We start from the raw sequence: 25,331 nt of genomic DNA, 5'->3' as shown, positions 1-25,331 counted from the left end.
CCATCAGACAAGTCAGTTTCGCCAGGGTGCCCAGGATGTTAGAACACACTCAGGTGTGTGGGTCTGGGTGGACTGGTTCTTGGAATTAGGAGTAGGAGGACCTACTGTGTGATTATGGAGACAAATTGACCTCTTCTGGCCCTTAGTTTCTCTCATTGAACAATGGGAAATGTTCCCAGGCTGGAAGGGGGAATGAAGAATCTGGGAGTGGGACAGGGGTGAGTATGGGGAACCTATTTTGAAGCAAACCTCGGTTTCACCATCTGTAGAATGAGAATAACCCCTCCACAGAGCCAGGAAGAGCGGTGGTTAGATCTCACCCAACCCCACTGATGTGCACCTCCACCCCGCCCGCCTTGAGTGGCTATCTGAGCCTCAGTTTCCCGCCCTGGCTAGTGGTTCCCACTCCTCCCTCGCCGGTTGCTTAGCGGTGGGGGACCGGGAGGGCCGAGGGCGGGCGCAGGTGGGCGGACTCAGGCAGCGAGGGAGGCGCCTGCATGCGGGGGTGGCGCGGCTGGGGCTGGCCAGGACCCCGCCTCCCGCGGTACCACCCGCGGCTCCGCCCCGCGGCGCCCGCCGGCAACTTCGGGATGGAGTTTGTGCGGGCGCTGTGGCTCGGCCTGGCGCTGGCGCTGGGGCCGGGGCCCGCTGCGGGCCACCCGCAGCCGTGCGGCGTCCTGACGCGCCTGGGGGGCTCGATGCGCCTGGGCGCCCTTCTGCCCCGCGCGCCCGCCGCCCGGGCCCGCGTCCGCGCCGCCCTAGCCCGGGCCGCCCTGGAGCCGGGGCTGCCGCACAACCTGAGCCTGGAGCTGGTGGCTGCCGCGCCCCTCGCCCGCGACCCCGCCTCGCTGGCCCGCGGTCTGTGCCAGGCGCTGGCGGCACCGGGAGTGGCGGCCGTGCTCGCCTTCCCCGAGGCGCGGCCCGAGCTGCTGCAGCTGCACTTCCTGGCGGCCGCCACCGAGACCCCCGTGCTCAGCGTGCTACGGCGGGAGGCACGCGCGCCCCTCGGCGCCCCGGTACGCGCGGACGCCGCGGTTAGGATGCGCGTGGACCCGGGGTCCGGATAGCAGAGTCCTTGGGATGCACGAGACTCAGACTTTTGGACCTTCTGGACCGTAGATGCGGGAGCCCCCAGGGACACCTAGGAGTCCGGGTGACAGGAGCCCCGGGATGGCCCTCGGGCTCGTGGGAAGAACCGCTTCATCTCGGATGTCCCCGGAGCTCAGGGACGCGGAAAGAGAGGCGGGAGCCCAGGGGCCCAGAGACCTAGAGCCATGGGCCTGCGGTTCAGGAACCCCGCGAGCCGCCTCTATACCCCAGATGGCAGATCCCACAGGACGCTTCCCTGGCCTTGGCAGCGGACTCCCCCTCGAAGCGCGGCCCCCTTCCTGGCTCCGAGGACGCCTCCCAATTCCCAGATTCCTACCGTGTAGGGCCGTGGGGCCAGGATGAGGAAGCAGGTCTACCTGCTTGCTCTCTAGGGGCTGTGGCTTCACACCTTTCTCCTTCCAGAATCCTCACAGAGGCCCTCAAGGCCAAGGCCACCCCCAACCCGCAGCCTCCCTAATGGCTTTCTCAGGTCCCCAGGGGACACCCTGATACTCCAAACCCCTCCCTCCTCCACCCACTTCTAGTTCTTGGAGTTTATTCTCTCTTCTTAATTTCACCCCCATCCCCTCAGGCTCGGATTTAGGTCCGAATAACTCGAGGAGAGAAGAGTGGCAGAGCTCTGGGGAGACCCTGTTGTGTCTCAGGGAAAGACCACCCCTATTCTCAGGGCCAGCAGGGAAAGGCCTGCCACCAGGACATGAGGGCTAGTGTGTGTGGGGGGTGTCTCACTGCCTCCACACCGAGCTTGAAGCCCCTCCAGGCCTTCCTTCTCGAGACCAGGGAGACCCTGATCCTAGAGGAAGCCCTGGCTCTCCTTAACCTCCACTATCCCTGCCCCCATCCCACGGGAGAGACGCAGGACCCAAATCCAGGCCTGTAGCGCCCTCTGCAGCCGGATCCGGGAACTGCACCCCTGAAGTAGGAACCGTCAGGATACCGAATTGACTCTGCTGCCACTGGTCTGAGCAGCAGCCCCCTAGTCTGTTCCCAGGCACTCAGCATCCTGTCCCATCCAGACAACACCCTAGGTTCCTGAGATGTCTGGCAAAGCTCTCTCATCCTTCCCACACTCAAAGCAAATTCAGAGGAGCTTTCTGAGTGCCCCTGGGCGCAAAGGGAGCCCATAAGTCCCTGGCTTGCTTGGGGCATCTGAATAGAGGAGGGATAGTGGAGCTGGGTTTTGAAGGATGTGTAGAAGTTGGCTGATAGAGATGGGAAAAGGGTATTCCAGCGGGCGAATGCAAAAGGTCTCAGGGTGACTAGAGCCAAGAGAGCAGACCCTAAATGTGAGGCCAGAGCAGGGCTTTGTGCTAATGGTGATGGGGAGACACAAGAGGGTTTAGAGCAGGGTGGGGCTCAGAAGAAGCTGGCACAAGAGGTCCAGTTATAGAGGTGACGTGTTTTTACTGAACATCTACTGATGGGGGTGGGAAAAGTGTGGTGGGACATTGAGGTCACCAGCCCTAACCGTGACCACTCCTTTGCCAGAACCCATTCCACCTGCAGCTGGACTGGGCCAGCCCCCTGGAGACGCTGTTGGATGTGCTGGTGTCTGTGCTTCAGGTGCACACCTGGGAGGATGTCGGCCTGGTGCTCTGCCGCGTGAGGGACCCCAGTGGCCTGGTGGCCCTCTGGACAAGCCGGGCTGGCTGGGCCCCGAAGCTCGTGCTGGACCTGAGCCGGCAGGACCCTGGCAATGCAGGCCTGCAGGCACGCCTGGCCCCACTGGGAGCGCCAGAGGGGGGCACTGCCCCAGTACCCATAGCGGTCCTCCTGGGCTGCGATGCAGTGCGTGCTCAGCAGGTGCTGCAGGCTGCACCCCCTGGGCCCCGCTGGCTGCTGGGCACCCCGCTGCCCGCTGAGGCCCTGCCTACCGAGGGCCTGCCTCCTGGGCTGCTGGCGATGGGGGAGGTTGCTCGGCCCCCACTGGAGGCCGCCATCCATGACGCAGTGGAACTAGTGGCCCGCGCGCTGGGCAGCGCGGCCCGTGTGCAACCAGAGCGTGCCCTCCTCCCCACCATGGTCAACTGCAATGACCTGCAGCCTGGGTCCGAGTCCTCTGGCCTCTTCCTGGCACGGTGAGCAGGGACCCTGCTGCAGGAAGCCACCTCTGCCTGTGGGTCACGAGAGGCAACATTATCAGGCACTTGCTGGGTGCTGTGTCCCCACAGGAGAGGCGGTTTGTCCATCCTGGGTGGAAACAGCAGAAGAAGGGGATTCTGCTGGAGGGGATGTGCTGTGGGAGAGGCGGGAGGGGCAGGGGAGGGAATGGGTGAGTCTCCGCCTGACCTGAGGGAGCCCCGAGGCCCCACCTGGGTGTCAGAACAGGGCAGCTGCTGTTGCTTTGGGGTGGGCCATCTTCACAGTCTCCAGGGCGCCGGTGCCCCGGCTGGGAAAGGGCCCTCCAGCGCCTACCATGGCTTCTCAGTGCTTAGAGAGGTGTCTGGGATCCCTCCGCCATCCTGACTCCACCCCACCCCCACCAGGTTCCTGGCCAACACGTCGTTCCAGGGTCACACCGGGCCAGTGTGGGTGACCGGCTCCTCGCAGGTGCACATCTCCCGCCGCTTCCGGGTGTGGAGCCTTCGCCACGATCCGCTGGGCGCCCCGGCCTGGGCCACGGTGGGCACCTGGAGGGACGGGCGGCTGGAGTCCGAGACGGGGGGCGTGGCGGCGAGGCCCCCTCCCCAGCCCGGCGCCCCGGGGGCTCGGCCTAAGCTGCGCGTGGTGACGCTGGTGGAGCACCCGTTTGTGTTCGCCCGCGAGCCGGACGAGGATGGGCAGTGCCCTGCGGGGCAGCTGTGCCTGGCCCCCGGCACCAATGACTCGGCCACCTTGGATGCGCTCTTCGCTGGGCTGGCCAATGGCTCGGTGCCCCGCGCGCTGCGCCGATGCTGCTACGGCTACTGCATCGACCTGCTGGAGCGCCTGGCAGAGGACACGCCCTTCGACTTCGAGCTGTACATTGTGGGTGATGGCAAGTACGGCGCGCTCCGAGACGGCCGCTGGACCGGCCTGGTGGGCGACCTGCTGGCTGGCCGGGCGCACATGGCGGTCACCAGCTTCAGCATCAACTCGGCCCGCTCACAGGTGGTGGACTTCAGCAGCCCCTTCTTCTCTACGAGCCTTGGCATCATGGTGCGCTCACGGGACACGGCGTCGCCCATTGGCGCTTTCATGTGGCCGCTGCACTGGTCCATGTGGCTGGGTGTCTTCGCCGCGCTGCACCTCACTGCGCTCTTCCTCACGCTCTATGAATGGCGTAGCCCCTATGGCCTCACACCCCGCGGCCGCAACCGGGCCACCGTGTTCTCCTACTCCTCTGCCCTCAACCTCTGCTACGCCATCCTCTTCGGCCGCACGGTGTCCAGCAAGACGCCCAAGTGTCCCACGGGGCGCCTCCTCATGAATCTGTGGGCCATCTTCTGCCTGCTCGTGCTCTCCAGCTACACGGCCAACCTGGCCGCCGTCATGGTCGGGGACAAGACTTTCGAGGAGCTGTCGGGGATCCACGACCCCAAGGTGGGTAGCTGCGGGGTGGGGGGCTCGCAGATAAAGCTGGGAGTTCACCCACCCATGCCAGTCCCATCCCCCACCCCACCCCGACCCAGCAAAACAGGCAGGTGTTGCAAACTAGATGGTGTGTGAGATGGTGATAAAGTTCCAAGGAAAAAAATAAGGCAGGGTGGGGACACAGGGAGTGCCAGAGAGAGACCCCATTCTCAAATGGGGGTCAGGAGGTCCTCTAGAGGGGTGATGTGTGAGGAACTTTTATGTAGCTATCAGGGAGGAATGGGCTAAGCAGATGATGCAGCCTGTGCAAAGGCCCTGGGGGAGGACGGTGCTTAGTGTGGTGGAGGAATGAGGAGGAGGCCTTGCGGCTAGGGGAGAGAGGGAGGGGTGAGGGCAGGGCGGGGACAGATGGAGCTCTGGAAAGCTGTGGGCAGAGCAGGGCATGCCCCAGCCTACATATTTTCCTTCTCTCTCTTTCTCTCCCCCTCCCTCTCTGTCTTTTTTTTTTTTTTTTTTTTGCCACACTCATGGCTTGTGGAAGTTCCCAGGCCAGGGTGGAATCTGCACTACAATGTAACCAGAGCCATAGCAGTGACAATGCCAGATCCTTAACTGACTGAGCCACCAGGAAACTCCCATATTTTCTTTCTTTTATTTCACCTGCAGCATATGGAAGTTTCCAGGCTAGGGGTCAAATCAGAGCTGCAGCTGCTGGCCTACGCCTCAGCCACAGCAACGTCACATCTGAGCCGCACCTGCGAACTACACCACAGCTTACAGCAATGCCAGATCTTTAACCCATTGAGCGAGGCCAGGAATTGAACCTGTTTCAGATTTGTGTCATAGATACTAGTCAGATTTGTTTCTGCTGAGCCATGATGGAAACTCCCCCCATGTTTTCTCTTAATGAAAAAAAATTGATATTTTTGAGTAAGATCTTTTTCCTTAGTGCAGTAGGCAGTGTGCCAATCTCATATTTTTGAGTAGGGCACAATGACTACCATGAATGAACCCATAACCCAGTTTGAAAATCAACTCTTGGCCAGTTTCATCCATGCACCAGTCCGAGACACTGGATTTTCATGAGGCACATCCCAGGCCTATCATTTCATCATGAATATTCTGGGAACTTAAACATCAAGGGCCCATTTTCTCAGTTGTATTACCCCCGTCCTCTCAGTTTGTTTGAATCTGGATTCTAAATGCACAGACATTACAGGTGGTAGAAGCCTTTTTGTTACTGAAGCAAACATGGGGTCCGCACATCTGCAAGTCGTAAAGCCAATGGCCTGACCCCAGGTTGTGGGGTAGGAAAGGGCAGCGTTTATTGCAGGCACCGAGCAAAGAGGCCAGGCGGCTAAGACACAAATTGGAGTTCTCCTGTGGCTCAGTGGGCTAAGGATCTGGCATTGTCACTGCAGTGGCTGGGTTGCTGCTGTGGTGAAGGTTTGACCCCTGGCCCAGGAACTTCCACATGCCGCAGTTTCGGCCAAAGAGAAAATAAATAAAAGACCCGAATGTCCTGATGGCTTTCAGGGAAAGATTTTTCAGTACAGCATGAGGAAGTGGGGTGTGGGCTGTTATGATCAGTTGGTGGACATTCTTCTGATTGGTTGGTGATGAGGTAATCGGGGGTCAATATATATATATATCAACTTTTGGATTCCTGGTCTGGGGTCTATATGGGGGTGGCCAGCATGTAGTTAACATCTTCCACCTGGTGAGGGTTTCTGTCTCTGCAAAGCAGCTCAAGGACATGCCTCAGGATATTATCTACCGCCCTTGAAGAGGAACTAAAGGTCCTAGACTTTGTTTAATGGCTAAATTATTATTTTGTCTTGCTTGCCTCTTTTCCTTTGTTTCTGAATTTTCTCACTTCTCTGATTAAATGCATTCTTTGGAATTCAGGGAAGGCTTAGGAGGCTAAAGCTTTTCTACAAACAAGAGGCAGGAGGAGGACAGGAGGTCTGTCTGGGGATGGCACTACAGGGTCCTGCTAGGGTACATCTTGACACTCAAGTCCAGATGTCTTCTCCATCTTTTTTCACCATCATTTTTTTTTTGTTGGAGAAATAGTTTGCTTTTTTCCCCCCATAGCATCTCCCAGCATTTGGATCTAGCTGGTTGCATGCCCCTAAGTCGTGTTTAGCCTTTTATGCTGTCCCCCACCCCAGTGTTCTTGGTAAACCAGTAATAAAACATAGATGCTTATCATCCCATGATCTAGCTACTTGACACATGTGCAACTTTTTTTTTTTTTTTTGGCTGCACTCACTGCATGCGGAAATTCCTGGGCCGGGGATTGAGCCACAGCAGTGACAACTCCCAATCCTTAACCAATAGGCCACCAGGGAACTCCCATGTGCTACTTTTTTTTTAACTCAATGAATTATATTTATTGTTGTACAATCATCATCACAACCCAATTTTACATTTCCATCTGAAACCTCCAGCCCATCCTCCCCCTCCCAACCTGTCTCCTTTGATAACCATGTTTCTCAAAGTCTGTGAGTCAGTTTCTGTTCTGCAAAGAACTTCATTGTATCTTTTTTTTAGATTCCACATATAAGTGATAGCATCTGACATTGGGGTCTCACTGACTAACTTCACTTAGCATGACAATTTCTAGATCCATCCATGTTGCTGCAAATGCTATTATTTCATTCCTTTTTATGGCCAAGTAATATTCCATTGCGTATATGTACCACAACCACATCTTCTTTAGCCACTCCTCTGTGGTGGACATTTAGGTTGCTTCCATGTCGTGGCTATTGTATATGGTGCTGCAATGAACACTGGGGTACACGTTACCTTTTCACATCATGGTTTCCTCTGGATGCATGAGAAATTCCCAAGGAGTGGGATTGCTGGATTGAATGGTAAATTCTATTTTTAGTTTTTTGAGGAATCTCCATGTGCTCTTTTTTAAATTGATTTAATTGAGAGCACTTAACAGATAATTGAAAACAGCAGAGGTGAGAGCCGTTCCCTTCCCCAGAAGCTTTAGATGGCCCTGCCCCAAGGTCTCCATCAACTCAGGTTGGCTTTTTAGAGGTGTCATAGCTCTGTCAGGAGGCCCTGGTCAGTGTGGCCTCAGCAGCTACTCATTCTTTAGGAGCTTACACAGACTATGGGTGGCACTGCTGCAGCACTGGGGGGATGAGGGCCCTGGGTGGGGGCTGCGGAAGGGCGAGCAGTGGGCAGGTCTAGGGTGTTCTGAAGGTGATTCCCAGGTTTTGTGGATGGACAGGATGTGGAGGTGAGAGGCACATAGAGGAACAAAGGAGGGAGAAGGGACTGCAGTGGGAAGGGGTCTTGGATGGTGTGAGCTTGGTGCTCCTGTGGGACCCCCAAGGGTAGATGTGAAGGATGCGGGAGGAGGAGGACTTTTGGAGTTCAGGGCCAGGTCTGCCTGGAGACAGACATAGGGTTTTACAACACAGGTTTTCAACTGAGTGGTCCTGACCCCAGAGGGTACTGAGCCATGTCTGAGGATTTCTGTGGTGTCAGACGGTTAGGGGGTGGTGTCTCCTGGCAGCAAGGGGGTGCCCAGGGCGGACCCCCAGAGACGATGTGGCCCCAAGGCGGACTGGCGAGGGGAGATGCGGGTTTGAAGCCTGGGCAGTCCGGGCTGGGGGACATGACAGGCCTAGCGCTGACCGGGTGCCGGCCCACAGCTGCACCATCCATCCCAGGGATTCCGCTTCGGCACCGTGTGGGAAAGCAGCGCCGAGGCCTACATCAAGAAGAGCTTCCCCGAGATGTACGCACACATGCGGCGCCACAGCGCACCCACCACGCCCCACGGCGTCTCCATGCTCACGTGAGGCGGGCGCTGGGGGCGGGGGGAGAGCACAGGGCGGGGCCTCGAGGGCAGAGCTGCTCACCCCGTCCCCGCCCCCCCAGGAGCGACCCCCCCAAGCTCAATGCCTTCATCATGGACAAGTCTCTTTTGGACTACGAAGTGTCTATCGACGCTGACTGCAGACTGCTGACTGTGGGCAAGCCTTTCGCCATCGAGGGTGAGGGACCCCGGGCACACGTGATCCTGGGGCAGCAGGGAGCCACTGCAGGCTCCAGGCAGGTAGAGTTCCTCTGGGGCTGCTTCCAGCCTGGTCCCAAGCCAAAGCCCGGCCTCCCCCAGGTTATGGCATCGGACTCCCCCAGAACTCGCCGCTCACCTCCAACCTGTCGGAGTTCATCAGCCGCTACAAGTCCTCTGGCTTCATCGACTTGTTGCACGACAAGTGGTACAAGATGGTGCCTTGTGGGAAGCGGGTCTTTGCCGTTACAGAGGTGGGGCTTGGGACACAGGGTGGGGGGTAGGTGTGTGTGTGGGGGCCCTGAACCTGCCTGGTCCTTCACTGAGGTGGCTGATGCCTGCTTATTCCCAACTTGCCTGCTTTTGTGCATCTTACCCCACAAAACCCCTGCCCTAGTGCCCTCTCTTCTGAACATGGAGCCCTACCCTTCCATTCCAACTCCTCGGCCCCAGGCCCTTCTTTCTGGCCCAACCTCTGTCCTGTCTCCAAGGCCAGAGACCCCTAAGGGTCACCACGGCCATGAGGGATGGTGTGCCTGTGTCCTGCCTACAGACCCTCCAGATGGGTATCTATCACTTCTCGGGGCTCTTTGTGCTGTTGTGCCTGGGCCTGGGCAGCGCCCTCCTTAGCTCACTGGGTGAGCATGTCTTCTACCACCTGGCACTGCCGCGCATCCGAAGGGGCAACAAGCTGCAGTACTGGCTGCACACGAGCCAGGTGAGGAGCCTGCCATGTGGTTGGGTGAGTGCCACTGTCTCCTGTAGTTCCAAACTCAACCTGGCCTCTACCTTGGCTCCTAGAGAATCCATCGTGCCCTCAACACAGAGCCGCCTGATGGACAGGAGGAGGCAGAGCCGGAGCCAAGGTAAAGGGCCCTGGGGCTGCTCACCACCCCCGGAACTCCCATCCCCGCCCTCAAGCCCACCACTGGGTCCACACCTCCTGTCACCAGCAGCCTCCTCAGGGACCCTGACCCTAAAGGGCAGAGAGGGGTTGTGTGGGTAGGATGTAGCTATCCAGCCCCATCTTTCCCCAGATGTCCTGAAGAGCCTCAACAGGACACAGTGGCCCCCACCATGGGTCCACGGAGCTGGACACGGGTGCGCCGGGCCGTGGTGAGGGAAAGGCGGGTGCGCTTCCTGCTGGAGCCAGCCATGGCCACCGCCACACCAGATGCGGAGGTGGATGAGGCTGTGCTGCCCAGCTGCCCAGTCTGGCTCTGCTCCAACGGTCGCCTGGCCACTGAGCTGCCCTCCAGAGCCCCTCGCCCTGGGGAGCTGGAGGAACTGGAGCAGCACATCGCAGACACACATGAGCGGCTCCGCCAGGCACTGGTGCGGCGTGGAGAGCTTCTGGCCCAGCTTGGGGACAGCGCCCATGACCAGCCATGCCCACTGCTCCAGGCCTTTGAGGAAGCACCTGGGGCTGCCCAGTGACTCTGGGACCAGGAACTGGGCCCCATCACCACCCCGCCCTGCCCAAGAGTGGACCCTACACTCCCCAGCCCACACCCTGGCCCTGCACAGAAATGCCGGCTGGACGCTGTCAACAGACAGTTTATTCTATATACAAACACCATTTTGTACACTGCAATTAAATAGAGTGGAATGAGCACTCTTCTGCGTTCCTCACCAAGTGATTGGGTTGGGCCGCAGGCCGTTCCCCACCCTGAGCAGGGCAGGCCCCTGGTGCCCAGTGGCTGCCTTCAATGTTGGTGGCTGTGCGCTAGACCTGAGGCGCAGGTACTGCCTCCTCGGGACCCCAGCCCGGGGAACGCAGGGTGGCCGTGGAAAGGCACTGCGCACGACGGAGCACCAGCGGAGCTGGCCCCACCCATGTTCACCTTGCTCAGAGACCTGCCTGCTCTGCCTGGGGACAGCTCGCTCCAGACCTTTCACAAACCCCTTCCAGAACTTTCCAGGGAGCCCCCGCCCCCTCTCCCACCCCGGCTCATTGGCTTGTCTTGATTCACCAGCTGAGGAGGCCCACCACAAACAGGGACAAGCTTCAGGCAGGCCCCGCGTCCTGGGGAAGAGAAGCCTGCCTCCAAGCAAACCTGATGGACCCCGATTCCACTCAAGGCGGGGTGGGCAGTCCGAGCCACTGGGAACAGCCTCCCTGACCCCCGAGGGCTCTAGCCAGGCCATACCCAGCTGGCCTGGATGGCCAGGGACAGAGGCGGTCAATTTGCCCAGGGCTCAGGAACCAACCTCCGAGGGTGTGTCCACCGGAGCCATAGACACAAGGCTGGGCCGACTCAACCCGGCGGTCTGAGGGGCTGTGTCAGGCCCTGGGGAGTCGCTGGGAGGGGCACTGTCCTGGGGGGCCTGGGTGAGCCCCCCAGTGGGGCTCAGGGAACTGGCTGGCCTCCGGTCCAGGAGGGAGGCGCTCAGGCCAGATAGGAAGGAGGCATCTGTGATAATGGCGGCTGTCTCTGCCATCCAGCCCAGGTCACCACTGGCTGCTGCAGCTACTGAGGCCGCTGCGGCCACCAGGGAGCTGGGTGCCTCAGCCACAGGCCCAGGGCCACCACCAGCACCTTGCAAGCCAGGGCCCAGGGCAGGTGGCTGGCCGGTAGAGTCAGGAGTGGCAGCTGGGGCACCTCCGTTGTTGTTGAGGTCATCTGGCAGTGCCATGGGGGTGCCAGGCCCCAGCGGTGGGGTCTGCAGCAGCATCTCCTGGATGCGGATCTGCTGCAGGATGGCGGGCAGCTCATAATGGTGGAAGAAGTAGATCATGGAGTGCTGGGGGGCAGGCGATGGGTCAGGCCAGAGTCCAGAGCCAGAACCCTGGCCTGTGAAGTCCCCCAGGGCAGCCCCCTCACCTGGATGAAGAGCCAGGAGGTGACCAGGGCCAGGCTGCTATACTGCCCGTTGAAGCGGTAGTGGTAAGCATAGAAGGCGAAGTGGTACAGGTAGAAGAACCTGCGAGGGGGGACAATGAGACGCTGCCCACCTGGCTGCCCCCTCCCGTGACCGCAGGGACCCCTGGTGCCCACCGAAGCCAGTGCCGCTTGCTGGTGTTGGTGTGACAGCAGATGGCGTCATACTGGTCGGCCAGCCACACGATGAGGATGATGTAGAAGGCTGTGGTGGTGTCGTTGAAGAACTCGGACATGATGGCCTCCATCCCTGCAGGGAGATGGCGAGCCAGCGGGTTGGGGCGGGCAGGCCTTGGCTGGGGTAGGGGACAGGGCATCAGGGCAGGGTCCTCACCCACGAGGGCCAGGATGACGGTCAGCAGGGGTGCTGCGGGGAAGGCGATGGCCATGTTCATCTCCAGCATCTGCAGCAGGTCCACTGCGGGCAGAGGGCAGCGGGCGGGCAGACCGGGTGAGGCGCCCGGCAGGGGGGGCAGAGGGGAGGGTGGCCAGCTGGGATACTCACCAATGAAGACAAAGATCTGATGGTGGGAGTAGCGCAGCAGCATGGACACACTCAGGGTCTGCAAGTGGGACACCATGAGGTCTTGGGCAGCTGGCCTGCCCCCATCCTCCAGCCCCACCCTGTCCCCACGGCACTCACGAAAATGACCATGATGACAAAGGCGGCCAGGTAGGACGTGCGTGCCATCCACATGCTCACGAAGCGGTAGTGCTCCCCGGACACCACGTTCCGCAGGAAGCCTGAGCGGGCGGTGGGGCAGTGAGGTGGTGTGCGGGCACCCCAGGCCCCGCCCCGCTCCCACCCGCCCCTGGCACTGCGGCCGCACCCTTGTTCTCCTCGTTCTCCGCCAGGCCCTTCACACTGGACATGAGGATGTCATCGTAGCCCAGGAACTCGGCCAGCAGCAGGCGACTGAAGCGGTCCCCGAAGCACTGGTCCCGCGTGGGGTCTGTGGGCCGGATCGTGACAGATGTGCGCCCAGCTAGCATGCCCACCCCAGGCCCCCAGAGCTTCATTCCCAGAAGTGGGGCAGCCCTGCCCAGCAGCCGACCAAGCAGTGCTGTGACCTGCTGGCCTGGGAACTGTGCCGGGATGAAGCTTCCTGCAGCTGCAGAGCGAGGATGGCCCCCAACCCTCCCGAAGGTTTGCTCTGCAGGTGGCACTCACCCAGGGTGACCACCATGACAGGGATGCTCAACCGCTGCCGTGTGGCCTGAGACAGCCGCAGGAAACCGTACTCCAGCGAATACTCCACGATGTACTCGTCCTGCGGCCACACTGCTGGGGGTACAGGCCCGGTCAGCCTGCAGAGCCCCTCTCCCCTGGGAGGGGAGGGGTGACCACAGGCCCACTCGTGGTCCTGGACTTGCACCCCCAGCAAGCAGCCCATACCTTTGGTGGGTGTCTCAGGGAAGGGGAACTCCTGGCTGTCGTTTAGGGCCTCAGGGCCACCTGGAGGTTTGAACACCTTGGGCTCGATGTCCAGCTCAAACTGCAGAGTAGGAAGGGGTCAGAAGATCTATGGTACCAGGGGTCAGGCCCAGAGGCCTCTCCCCTATTGATTGGAGGGAGATCCGACCCACCCCACCGCCAAGCTCCCCAAGAGGCTGTCTCCAGGTGAGGGTCTGGAAGGGACAGGAGTCCAGTGAGGTCTGCACCAATACCCACCCACACCAATCCCTGGCCCGGGGCAGCCCCACCTCTGGCGGCCCAAGCATGTCCCTCCCCCCAGGCTGGGTGCTGCACACATCCACTGGCCTGCTTCCAGGGACCGGCCCTCACCATTCGTGCTGGCAGCCTCGCCACCTAGAGTAGCCAGCTTAGAGCTCTAGCCCAGAGCCTCCGGGGGCCTCCTTCCTGGACAATCCTTTTCAGGAGTCAGCTGTGTCCTGGGGCCCTGAGTCAGCCCAGCACAGCCCTCTGCCCTGCCCTGGGGCCACACCAGAAGAAGCAGGCAGGGAGCCCCTGAACATCACTAGTTTACGTGTGCACTGATCAAGCACCTCCTGTATACAACACTCCCAGCGGGCTCACCTTGATGGAGCTGTTCCCGAACATCTCCATGGTCAGCTCTTCTTCTTCCTCCTCCTCTTCCAGCTCCAGGCCACCCGGCTCCACAGCCAGGCCAGGGAAGCTGCTGCGGCCACTGTCACAGAACTGCAGGAAGACGGGTGCGCGGCTCGAGTTGTGCTGCACCTCCACACGCAGGATGCCCTCTCTCGGCCACTTGTCCCGCACATGCTCCAGGCAGTTGATGGGCGAGCGGGAGAAGACGATGTGGATGTAGGCGAGGACGAAGAGCACGAACAGGGCCTGTAGGCAGGGGGCGGTCAGTGGGGGAAGCTGCTTGCGGCCCCACTACCCAACCCTGAGGACCCCACTGGGCACAGGATGCCCAGGTGGCCAGGATGAGCCCCTCTTCAACACCTGCAGGACCACCACCCTGGGAGAGACCAGGCTGGGCTTGGGCCCACCTGATGGGACACAGGAGAACACCTGGTGCCATCGACAGCTACACTGCCTAGTCCTTAGACAGCTCCTGATCTCACCGACTAAAAACAGCCTCCCTGGTCGGCCAGGCCCGCTCTGTGCCCTCCCAGGGCAGAGTGCGGTTTCCCTGAGGTACAGTGTCCCTGCTGTAAAATGGGGCACTCCTGGCATTACCCCACACCCCAGAAAATGACTCCACTTCAGGGTCCACGGGGCCGAGGAACACCCCTGTCTAACCACTGTGTTTGCCCCAGTTGACCAGTGTCCCCCTCCAGCCTGGAGGCCGCCTTTAGGGCATCACTCCTATGCACCCCACCCACTAACCCACCTCTTGGGGAAAGGCAGGAGTCAGGGAGCTGGCGACCCCACTGCTGGGCCGGCACTGCCTTCAATCCATCCCCCACATCAAATTCCCAATCTGGGATGAGTTCACTGTATGGTACGAAACCACAGCCAAGAAAATCCAGATGGTGGAGACACCAGAGCACAAAGCCTCTTCTCATTCTGACACCCAGGTGTGTGGTGAACTACCCATGGCAATACAGCCACCAGCAGGGCCGCCAGCAACTTGTCCTTTCCACACCCTGCCATAAGCCCCATAGGGTGGTGCCAATGCCAGCTGTGGACTGCCCAGCTCCCCGTGGGAGCATAGCACCCATGCCCGTCCTGGCTCCATCATAGTGGCTGTGACCTGAGGGGGATGCAGGGCATATCTGGACCCAACCATTCCTGAAACTGGAAGGAGCCCACCCCAGACTCTTCAGTTGCGCTGGTTCCAAAATCTCCTTGGAGTTCCTGTTGTGGCTCAGCGGTAACGAATCTGACTAGCATCCAGGAGGACATGGGTTTGATCCCTGGTCTTGCTCAGTGGGTTAAGGATCAGGAGTTGCCATGAGCTGTAGCATAAGTTGCAGATGTGGGTCAGATCCCACATTGCTGTGGCTGTGGTGTAGGCTGGCAGCTCCAATTTGACCCCTTGCCTAGGAACTTCCATATGCCTTGCGTGCAGTCCACAACAAAACCTCCTCCTCTTGGGCCAATGTGAACTGCTTGCAGCCCAAGGTGTTGCAAGGGTATGGAAATTAAGAGCACCGTTGAGATTTAAGCTGGGACCCTGACTTGTGCGCAGGTAGGCGTGGGGAAGGCCAGCTGAGGCCCTGCATGTCTGCAGAGGCTTCCACAGACCAGCTTGTACCAGGGCCTTGAGCCCAGGCCCTAACTCCCTCAGGACCCCCAGCACCCCTCCCCACGTTTTGTCTGGGTACCCCGGAGCTGGTGATAGGCAGCTGAATAGCACAGGACTCAAGAGCGGTGGTTAGAGCTGATTCATAGCCCCTGGCCGTGCGCCCCAGGCCCAGAAGCCCAGCAGGAGCTCTGTCTAGAACACCGTCCACTCTGGGCCGAAAGGACAGCACTGTACAATGTGTGGAGATGTCACAAAAAGTGCTGACATGCAGTATGGCCTGGTGCCAGGGGCTGCCCAAGCACTTCCTCGGGACACATATGCCTGCCATTACCCTCAGTTTTTTGGGTCTTTTTTTGGCCTTGCCTGCAGCACCTTGAAGTCCCAGGCCATGGATTGAATCTGCACCACAACAGTGACCCAAGCTGCTCCAGTGACAACACTGGATCCGTTAACCTGCTGAGCAGTAAGAAAACTCCGCCCTGTTTGCAGATGAGGAAACTGAGGTACAGAGGCCACATAGCCAGGAAAGGTGGAGCAGGAGGTTAAACCCAGAAGTTATACCAGGCAGGGGTAACTGGGTCCTGAGAAGAGGGATACTAGGCAGATGGGGGTGCTGGTGACATCACTGCCCATGACCTTGCTGAGTAGGCCCCCAAGCCCCTCACTGTCACCCCTGTGCCCTCTCTAGTGCCAATCAGGGGTCTGCCCCGTCACTGTCACCTATCCTATCACCCTTGACTGAGTAGATAGGTCCTTGGAGATGGGCCAGGAGTCTCAGCCCCACTTGTCAAGGCCTGCCCCAGCTCTGGGCCAGTTTCCCTATTATGGAACAAGCTAGCAGACAAAACTTCAGTCATCGTCTGCCACAGGGAAATCCCATCCACCCAGGCAAGGTGGGGTCTGGGGCCCACTCAGGGACCCAGCAGCCCTGCCCACTTCTCCATTCTAGGGTCTCAGGAGTCTTGTCCAGGGCCTCTCCTGGCCACCTCACTGGCCCTGGGTGCGCCAGCCCCCAGCCCCTGGCACTCCATGACCCTGTGCCCCACCTCTCTAGCCACACCGCCATGCCAGCTCCAAGGCCTTCACAGACACCATTCCTGCCGCCCACCTCCTCACAGCCTCAGGATGCCTGCCCTAACAGCTCCTGCCCTGCTACTCTGTCACCCTCTCCTCCTGGTCAGCCCACTCATCACTGGGTCCCAGAGACTGGTGAGAGGTGGCATAGAGGGAGTGAATGGCAAAGGTGCCCTGGTCAGAGCCCCATGACCCTGTGGGTGTCCGCTCAGTGGCAGCAGGATCAGACTCCCCAGGGCCCAGAGTCCAACTGTACAGGCTCAGGCACCTCAGGCCTGCTGCCCCTGGCCTGGTACTGGGTGATCCAGCAGAGGTGGGAGCCAAGGCCAGCAGGGGTCTGCCTCAAACACAGGCCTGGACCCTACCTCTTGCTCCCCAAAGGCCCTGGACTCCAGTCCCCAGAAGCACCCGAGGTACAGCAGGGAGCTGGGCTGACTCTGCCGACAGTGAGCTCAGCAGAACAGGTGCCCCAGGAAGAGGCCAGCGTGAGGAAGTCCGACAGGGGAACTCATCTCTGCAACTCATCTCTGCAGCAAGAGCCCGGAAGCTACAAGGCAGGAAGCTACGAGGCAGAGCTTTCTGGTACTTGAGACTGCTTCAGAGATCAGTTGCCCCGACTCCACTGGAGGACACCAAAGCCACCAGGGGCCAGGCAGGTTCACAGGGAGCAAGGAACCCCTCTGGCTGCACTCTGTCCAGAGAGGAGATGCAGGGGACCAGGGACGTAGAATGGATACACACCCCACCTGCCCCAAGCCCTGCCCTGCCTGGCTCCTCAATCAGGAAGCGGTACAGGACCTGCTCTCAGAGGAGGCTGAACTTCTGGAGAGGGGGCCCACCTCACACAGGGCACACCTGGCAGGGGCTCCTCTGGGGAGAACCATCCTCCCTTTCCTAAGGAAATCACTCCATGCATGGGTTTCCCTCCATTCAAGCCATTCTTGGGTCCCAGGAGCCAGATAGAGACATCCTAACTCAGGATCCTCAGAGGCTCACTCCATGCCTCTGAAAGGGGATGACTGCCATTCTGGGGGGTGGGTGGCAGGCAGGCAGGCTCCGCACAGCCTTGTGAGGCAAAGAGCATGTGTCAGTCTCACTTTAGGCCTGGGGCTTTCAGGGTCTCCCTGGAGGCTGTGGCGGGGCTGGAACCCACACCCAGGTCTGTGGGACAGCCACACTAGCTCGCTTTGCACCACACCAACCAAGTTGACCTGGCTGGCACTCCATGTACCTTGACCGTCAGCACCAGCCTCTTTTCTGCAGATGAAGGATCCAAAACTTACTCCAATGTCAGCACTCCCACCCCAGCCTGGCAGTAACTACAGGACACCAAACGAAATGGCAACCAGGACCCTGGCACCCAGTGAGCTCCTTCTGAGTGAGACCCCTTCCTGGAGGACCCATGCAGACACCCGTCCTCCCAGAACTATCCTCCCAGCTGAAAGCTCTGCCACCAGAGGCAGGACAGGCAGTAGGTTCCCAGGAGGTCCCTCACTGTGCCACAAGCAGCGCCACCGGCTGGGACTTTGTCACTAGCCCTGGCGATGTGACCTCAGCTAGGTCACATTCCCCCGGGAGGTTCAGAGCAGGGAGAATGGGGGTGGGAACAAGCTGAAGGACCAAAGCAGAGCCCTAAGAAAAAGAGGGAGGAGCTTTCGGTGCAGTGGGAGGCCAGGGGGGTGTGTCCTGGGAAGGGGGCATTGGCGGTGGAACCTGGAATCCTCCAGGATTGGAGTTCTGGGCTGGGCCAGGCCAGACTCGGAGGATTGGGAAAGGATCATCCGGGGCTGAGAATCCCAGGCGGCAGGGCCAGGAGGTCCTGGAGCTGGACTGCCGGGCTCCAGCCTCCGGAGGTGGGGGACGCGGGGAAGGGCGAGGCCAGGGGTGGGGTGCGGCTGGAAAAGGCTGGGAGTGAGTTCCTGGAGTCGGGATCAGGAGCCACTAACCGGATGAGCCTCGGGCCTTCGCGGTTGGAAGTTTCTAGGCAGGGGGTCGGGAATGGCAGGCTTAAAGGGAAGGGTCCCAACGGGTAGGGCCGGGTCTATGCCTCCGGGTGGGAGGGGCGCGCTCCCCCCGGCGGGATCAAAAGTCGCAGATCTGAGGGAAGGGTCCGGCTACCGGGGTCAAGGGTTGGGGCTGCGGTCACCTTGAGTAACACGAAGAACTCGAAGAGACGACGGAAGGCGGGAGGGAAAAGGCGCGAGTAGGTGACAGCCATCTTGAAGAAGAGCGCGTGGAAGAGCCGGTCGCGCACGTTGATGAGAGGGTTGGGATTGAGGTTGGGGGTGCGAGGCCCGCGCGCGGGGGCCGGGCCGCCGCCACCGTTGGGCCCGGGCCCCTGTGCCCCGGGCGCCGCGTGCTCCGACATGCCGCCCAGCGTCGCGCCCTAACGGCCCGCGGGTCCCCGAGGACGCCTCCCGACTGCCATCGGCAGTCCTCGCCGCCGCCGCGCTCCTCACGGCCGTAGGGCTACAGCCGCCATCTTCCGCCTCCGTGCCCCAGCTGACGCCAGCGAGTCGCGGCGCGGGCAAGAGCGGCCTCCTTGCGCTCGCGCGGAACGCCGGGATACCGGCGGTCGGCCCGTGGCGGCCCCGCCCACCGTCCTGACGCCTGGCTCGGAACGCCTAGGGGCGGGGCTGCGTTAGTCCCCAGGTCTTTTGCATATTGCCCATGCAGCTGGAAGGCGAGCGATAAAATTAGTCAACATATAAGGATTTTGGAGGTGGTAAAATAAACGTAAGGTAAATGTGACCGGTGAAGATGTTTTCTTTGTGGCGCTCTAGAAAATTATGCTGTAGCTGCGCTTACGTTAGGTTGCCCTAACTGTAAAGTGATCGCATTGGGATCTTTAAATAATGTCCCGGGAAGTATGGCTTTTGTTTTCTTCGCTTTCGGTGGTTCCGAAAGGGTGCTTCGTAACGTTATTAGCGTGTGTGGTGTTTCCGGGCTTTACCCGGCTCTCACCTTCCAGCATTTCGTAGTGGTGGCCCAGGTTGTGTCGTTTACTGAGCGCTGTTTTCATTCTAGAGGCTGAAGCAAAGGCTTTTTTCTTTTTCACAATCCAGATCTTGCCCACTAGCGCTCTTGGCTTTGGCTTTTTGTTCTGTGACCCGGGCTGCTCAGTGGGTCCCTCTCTGCTCCCTGGCCCAAGTGATGTGTACCTGGTCCCTGAAAAAGACTCTGAAACCGAGGTAAGCATTCTTAGAGCCTCAACCATCCCCTCCTCCTGGCTGCCGCCTGGTGCCAAGCCTGGGTGGACACGTCTGGACCAAATTCTCGCTCCTTCATTCATCTTTGAAACGCCTTGGCTCCTCCTGGTAACCAAGGAAGTAATCAGTCCCAACATTCGTTGAGCACCTACTGTATGCCAGGTTCCAAAGCAAGGTATGGGTGGGCTTTCTCAGGAAGCACGGAAGGGCAGATGGAGCTGGAGACCAGGGGCTCAGGCATCCTGAGTGTCGGCCCTGGGGAAGGACTCCCAAAGCCTGCTCAGACGTTTCAGGGAAGTGGCTTACAGTACCCCAGGGCCTGCGCTGGTGCTGGGGACACAGCGGTGGCCAGTGCAGGCTGGATTCTGCCCTCACAGGGCCCAGGGACCAGCAGGAGACAGGCGGACCTCTTGAGGTGGATGTCTGGTCTGGTTCCCAATGGTGAGCACCCCACCGTGAAAGGCACAGACAGGGCTTCTGAGAAAAACCAGGCCCTGGGAGGGGGTCTCTTCTGAATTGCACTGGGGGTGGGGGCGGGGGAGGGGGAGACTTTTCAGCTGTGTCTTGGAACCTACCTGAGGGAACCTTCCAAACCTACCTGCCAGTTTAATCCCACTCCCTGGAGTGAAGACTTTCAGTTTCATAGTGCGCCCTGGCATATCAGTAGGCACTCAATCAGTGCACATGCTTGATACTCTTATGGATCACCCCCAGATCACTTGTTAATTGCAAAAGGAGAGCTAAAACTCGTTCTTCCCAGTAGAGGGACCGGTCGATATCCTTTTTTTTTTTTTTTTTTTTTTTTTTTTTTCAGGGCCTTTGGCTAGGGATCAAATCTGAGCTGCAGGTGCCGGCATACGCCACAGCCACAGCAATGAGGGATTCCCCAACCCATGCTGAGCAGCACCGGAACTCCCTGAACTCCTAGAACTTTCAACTTTATTTTCATTGATGTAATTTATATTGAAATAGGTTTTTGTGGCAAGCAGCAAGGCCTAAAGCTCACTCCCACAATCTGGCAACACACGGCCCAGGAGAGTAAGTGAAGGTTATTCTTACAAAAAAAGGAACACTGCAGGGGACAGATCTAAATCTACACCAAAGACACAGAGAAGGACCAGACCCCAGGCCCACCCTTCTGGGGACAGCCCCTTCTGGGGATAGCTGGGGAATTTAGACGAGCTAGATTGCAGAGGATGCCGTGGGTGTCACTGTTACCTGTCTGAGGTGTGTGGGCGGCTTGAGGTGGGGACCCTGGGCTGGGGCTCACTGCGAAGGTGCTGGAAGGTGAACAGTGAACAAGCCAGGTGGGAAGAGTTTCAGGCAGTGGGTACCGACCGCTAGGGAAAGGGCCCAAGGCAGGACTAGGGCTGATCATTGGAGGCAGAACCAGGAGAAGCACCAGGCTTTGGGAGCAGAGTCAGTAAAGGGGAGGTGGAGCCTGGAGGACACCTTTGTGGAAGGGCAATGGGGCGGCAAGAATGTCGAATTGTGAATAAGGGGATTGATACCTGGCCTGAGTTAACAGGCTTGAGGTTTCATTGTTGCTACATATATACATAAACTAAAGCCAATTTCATTTTATAAGAATCTTATTTTATTTTACTTTTTATTTTATATCGGCATAGAGTTGATTTTTACGTTAATTTCCAGTGTATAGCAAGGCAGTTCGGTTATACACATGCACATGTCCATTCTTTTTTCAGATTCTTCTTCTATATAGATGATTACAGAATATTGGCTAGTGTTCCCTGTGCTATACAGTAGGTCCTTGTTGGTTATCTATTTTACGTTACCTTATTTTATTTACTTTATTTTTTTAGGGCTGCACCCACGGCATATGGAGGTTCCCGGGCTAGGGGTTGAATCGGAGGTGCAGCTGCTGGCCTACGCCACAGCCACGCCAGATCTGAGTTACATCTTTGACCCATACCACAGCTTGCGGCAATGCCAGAATCTTAACTCACTAAGTCAGGCCAGGGATTGAACACACAACCTCATGGATACCAGTCAGTTTCTTAACCCACTGAGCGACAATGGGAACTCCGGTTATCTATCTTATATATAGGAGTGTGTATATGTTAACCCCAAACTCCTAATTTATCCCTCCCCTGCTATCTTTCCCCTTTCGGTAACCATAAATTTGTTTGTTTCATAAATTTGTTTTCTGTGAGTCTGTTCCTGTTTTGTGAGCGCCCCGCTCAGCAGGTTAAGGATCCAGCATTGCCATGACCTGTGTGTACAGGTTGAAGACCCAGCTCAGATCTGGCGTGGCTATGCCTGTGGCATACGCCAGCAGCTGTAGCTTCGATTCGACCCCCTAGCCTGGGAACCTCCATATGCTGAGGGTGCAGCCCTGAAAAGCAAAAAAACAAAACAAGAGAAAACATCTGAGCCATAAGAGAACTCTCACATCATTGTTACTGTTACTATTATTGTTTTTTGTTTTTTGTTTTTTTTTACTTTTTAGGGCTGTACCTGCAGCATATGGAGGTTCGCAAGCTGGGGTCCAATTGGAGCTACAGCTCTGGGCTTATGCCACAGCCACAGCAACTCAGGATCCAAGCCGAGCCTGTGACTTACACCACAGCTCACAGCAACACCAGATCCCCAACTCACTGAGCGAGGCCAGGTATTGAACCTGCAACCTCATGGTTCCTAGTCAGATTCGTTAACCACTGAACCATGATGGGAACTCCCTATTATTGGTTTGTTTTCATTGCAAGATTCAGCCTGCAGGATACCTTTGGGGTCCCACTCAGAGCCCTGAAATGGTAGGGACAGCCGAAATTGCCAAGAAGGTGGCTGCCAGGAAGGAGCCCTCACTGTACCTATGGCCCCTGGTGCCCTGCCCCCATAGCCCAGCTCTCAAGGTTGAGGCTCCTGGCTTTCCTGCAACCACAGGCCCCCCTCCGGCATCATGGAGATTATGCCCCAGGGTATCTAGATTCTTCCCCCCACCGCCAGTGAGCCTGCATCATTCCACAGCCCCTGCAGGCAGTTTCCCCAGGGGTTACCTGGACAAAGAGGTGAGTGCTAGGGGTCAAGGGCAGTGGACAGCTGCAGAGGCACCAGAGCTCCCTGTGAAATTCCTGCAGCTATGCCAAAATTCCAAAGATTTTTAATGTGTATTGACTCAGTGTTGTGCCCTTACCTCAGCTGAGAGGGGATTTGAACCCAGGTTGAGGCAGCAGGCGCTGAGGTGGTAGGATTATATTGAATCACATAATTCTCTAAGTCTTGGGAGTTCCCATTGTGGCTCATCGATATTGAACCTGACTAGTATCCATGAGGTCACAGATTCGATCCCTGGCCTTGCTCAGTGGGTTAAGGAACCGGCATTGCCGCGAGCTGTGAGGTAGGTCACAGATGTGGCTCTGATACTACATGGCTGTGGCATAGGCCAGGAGCTGTAGTTCCCATTCAGCCTGTAGCCTGGGAACTTCCATATGCCACAGGTGCAGCACTAAAAAACAACAACAACAAAAGAATGGAAGAAAGAAAGAAAATAAGTCTCAGGTCCTGGGGGGATTTCTCAAATTGTAATACTCTAAGCTCTTGGAACCCAGGATTTCCAATTCTGGAATGTCTGATCTGCATCTGCATTTTTTTTTTCTTTTATTTTTTGGCTGCCCTGGCTGGCATATCCCATGCCAGGGATCAGATCTGATTCTTAACCCACTGTGCCCCAGAGACGCCGCTGATCTGGTTGCACCACAGGAGGAACTCCTTTTTCTTTCTTCTTTTTTTATTTTTATTTTTTGGCTGCAGCATGCAGAAGTTCCTGGGCCAGAGATGAAACCTGAGCCACAGCAGTGACCCAAGCCACAGCAGTGACAACTGCCAGATCCTTAACCCACTGAGTCACCAGGGAACTCCAGAGTCTGCATTTCTTGAGTTCCAGGAGGCTGAAAGTCTAGACCATGGGTCAATAAACTATTTTCTGTAAAAAGCCCAAAAGCTAATATTTTCTGCTTTGCAGCCCAGAGACTGCCCAGCCACAAGTGGTTTGTACATGAATGGCGGTATGCCAATGTAACTCTGTCCAAACATGGAAATCGGAATATTGTATGACTTCCATGTGTCATGAAATAGTCTTCTTTTGATCTTTTAAAACCACTTGAAAATATAAAAACCATTCTTAGCTCAGAGGCTGTACCAGGAAAAAAAAATTGCATCTGAATTTGACCCACAGTCCAGAACAGGGCTGGCTAATAGAAAAATAAGACAAACCACACACGTAATTTTCATAGTTAAAGAACTAAAAGAGAATAGTTTTGGAAATATATTTCACTTAACTGCCTCAGAAATACAGTCGTTGCAATATGTAATTCATATGAAAAATGATGAAAGAGGTGTTTCACACCCGTTTCTTTCCCATGTCTTTGAAATCTGGCCTGTTTCCCATTCACAGCACCTCTCAGCCCAGTGCTGATGCTTCCTCAGAGACACCACTCATCTGTAGCTAGACAGCATAATTTTTTTTTTTTTTTTTTTTTGCTTTTTAGGGCCTCACCCGCGGCACATGGAGGTTTACAGGCTAGGGGTCGAATCGGAGCTACAGCTGCTGGCCTACACCACAGCTCACGGCAATGCCGGATCCTTAACCCGCTGAGCAAGGCCAGGGATTGAACCTGCAACCTTATGGTTACTAGTCCAATTCATGTCCTCTGTGCCATAACAGGAACTCCTAGATGGCGTAAAATTGACACTGAAGAGGAAAACACATCCACCCACACACACAAGTTGTTTCAAATATACTCAGACATTTTCCAAAAACTAAATCCAGTATGGGTTTGTAATTGTATTTTTATTTGTTTTATTTTTATTTTTTGGCTGCCCCACGGCATATGGAGTTCCAGGGCCAGGAATCAGACCAGATCCGAGCTGCAATTGCCACCTACGCTGCAGCTGCAGCAATGCTGGATCCGTAACACACTGTGCTAGGCTGGGAATCAAACCTGTGTCCCAGTGCCCCCAAGACCACACCAATCCCATTGTGCCATAGCAGGAACTCTGGGTTTGAAATCTTAAATTGGGATTAATTAGGACTTCCTGTTTTGGCTCTGTTAAGCCAACAAGTATCCATGAGAGGATATAGGTTCAATCCCTGGCCTAGATCAGTGGATTAAGGATCTGGCGTTGCCTTGAGCTGTGGCATATGTCACAGATGTGGCTTGGATCTGGAGTTGCTGTGACTGTGCTGTAGACTGGCAGCTGTAGCTCCAATTCGACCCCTAGCCTGGGAATTTCCATATGCTTCAGGTGTGGCCCTAAAAAGACAAAAGACAAAAAAAAAAAAAAAAAATAGAATTAATTGAAATCAAGTAATCCTTTGCTTCCCTTCCCTAGCCAGCCACACTTCCAGGAGGATGCAGGAGCCCCAATGCCGGTGGGATGGTTTCCAGGAGGACATTTCCGCCATATAGGTCCCATCCTTCAACACTGGTCAAAACGCCACAATTCGGGTCTCTCAGCACTTTTGTGGTGTTTATACAACATCCCAGGCATATTTCTGGGTGCCTGGTAAGAATCAAGGCCTGGAGGTAAGCACATTTCACAGGTGGGAGACTGAGATTTGGCAGTGTTGGGGGACTTGTCTGGTTCACCAGCAGAAAGGCAAGCAGGTGGTTCTCAAGTTTGGAACCATCTGAGCTCAGTCTTCTGAACTTTAGCTCCTGTCCAGTCCTCCCAGAATCTGGTCCTCCCAGGGCCCCACATGTGGTCCAGCCACCTACAAGCATCACATGCAACTTCTGTGTCCCAGAGAGCCCCAGCTCAGGTTGTTGTCCCTAGACAGTCACTGGTGGCCCCCCTGGAC

At 57.3% G+C, this 25,331-nt stretch overlaps 2 protein-coding genes and 1 long non-coding RNA gene across 6 annotated transcripts; 2 read left to right on the top strand and 1 right to left on the bottom strand.

The window, feature by feature from the left end:
* Positions 1-559: 559 nt before the first annotated feature.
* On the top strand, positions 560-10,280 carry GRIN3B (glutamate ionotropic receptor NMDA type subunit 3B). Of its 2 annotated transcripts, none has more exons than XM_085013428.1 (9): positions 560-1,016; positions 2,599-3,188; positions 3,597-4,632; positions 8,319-8,446; positions 8,530-8,645; positions 8,768-8,919; positions 9,219-9,383; positions 9,467-9,531; positions 9,703-10,280. In XM_085013428.1, exons 1-9 carry the CDS (start codon positions 591-593, stop codon positions 10,100-10,102), a joined length of 3,078 nt encoding a protein of 1,025 aa, XP_084869554.1. In that variant the 5' UTR covers positions 560-590; the 3' UTR covers positions 10,103-10,280. The 2 variants fall into 2 exon arrangements, with proteins under 2 accessions (XP_084869554.1, XP_003354014.1); XM_003353966.5 differs by having other exon boundaries at positions 579-1,016; positions 8,301-8,446.
* On the bottom strand, positions 10,207-18,811 carry TMEM259 (transmembrane protein 259). 2 transcript variants are annotated; one of them, XM_005661368.4, is made up of 11 exons: positions 18,448-18,811; positions 13,586-13,864; positions 12,944-13,043; positions 12,719-12,832; positions 12,378-12,500; positions 12,191-12,291; positions 12,053-12,110; positions 11,882-11,965; positions 11,665-11,797; positions 11,491-11,590; positions 10,207-11,410 (listed from the first exon to the last, which is right to left on the bottom strand). In XM_005661368.4, exons 1-11 carry the CDS (start codon positions 18,667-18,669, stop codon positions 10,865-10,867), a joined length of 1,860 nt encoding a protein of 619 aa, XP_005661425.1. In that variant the 5' UTR covers positions 18,670-18,811; the 3' UTR covers positions 10,207-10,864. The 2 variants fall into 2 exon arrangements, with proteins under 2 accessions (XP_005661425.1, XP_003354006.1); XM_003353958.5 differs by having other exon boundaries at positions 12,719-12,829.
* LOC146405548 (uncharacterized) lies at positions 18,015-25,056 on the top strand. Of its 2 annotated transcripts, XR_014837929.1 has the most exons (4): positions 18,953-19,042; positions 19,367-19,492; positions 20,325-20,548; positions 24,863-25,056. It is a non-coding gene; the product is annotated as an uncharacterized LOC146405548 (long non-coding RNA). The 2 variants fall into 2 exon arrangements; XR_014837928.1 differs by lacking the exons at positions 18,953-19,042; positions 24,863-25,056 and adding an exon at positions 18,015-18,154 and having other exon boundaries at positions 20,325-21,669.
* Positions 25,057-25,331: the final 275 nt, after the last annotated feature.

Source organism: Sus scrofa, chromosome 2, assembly GCF_054392235.1.
Source record: "Sus scrofa isolate SSC_HxYL_T2T_F1_AM1 chromosome 2, Sscrofa_HxYL_maternal_Yorkshire_Landrace_v2.0, whole genome shotgun sequence".
NCBI classification, from domain to species: Eukaryota; Metazoa; Chordata; class Mammalia; order Artiodactyla; family Suidae; genus Sus; species Sus scrofa.
The sequence above is the reverse complement of the archived record's forward strand: the minus strand, read 5'-3'. Positions and strand labels throughout refer to the sequence as shown.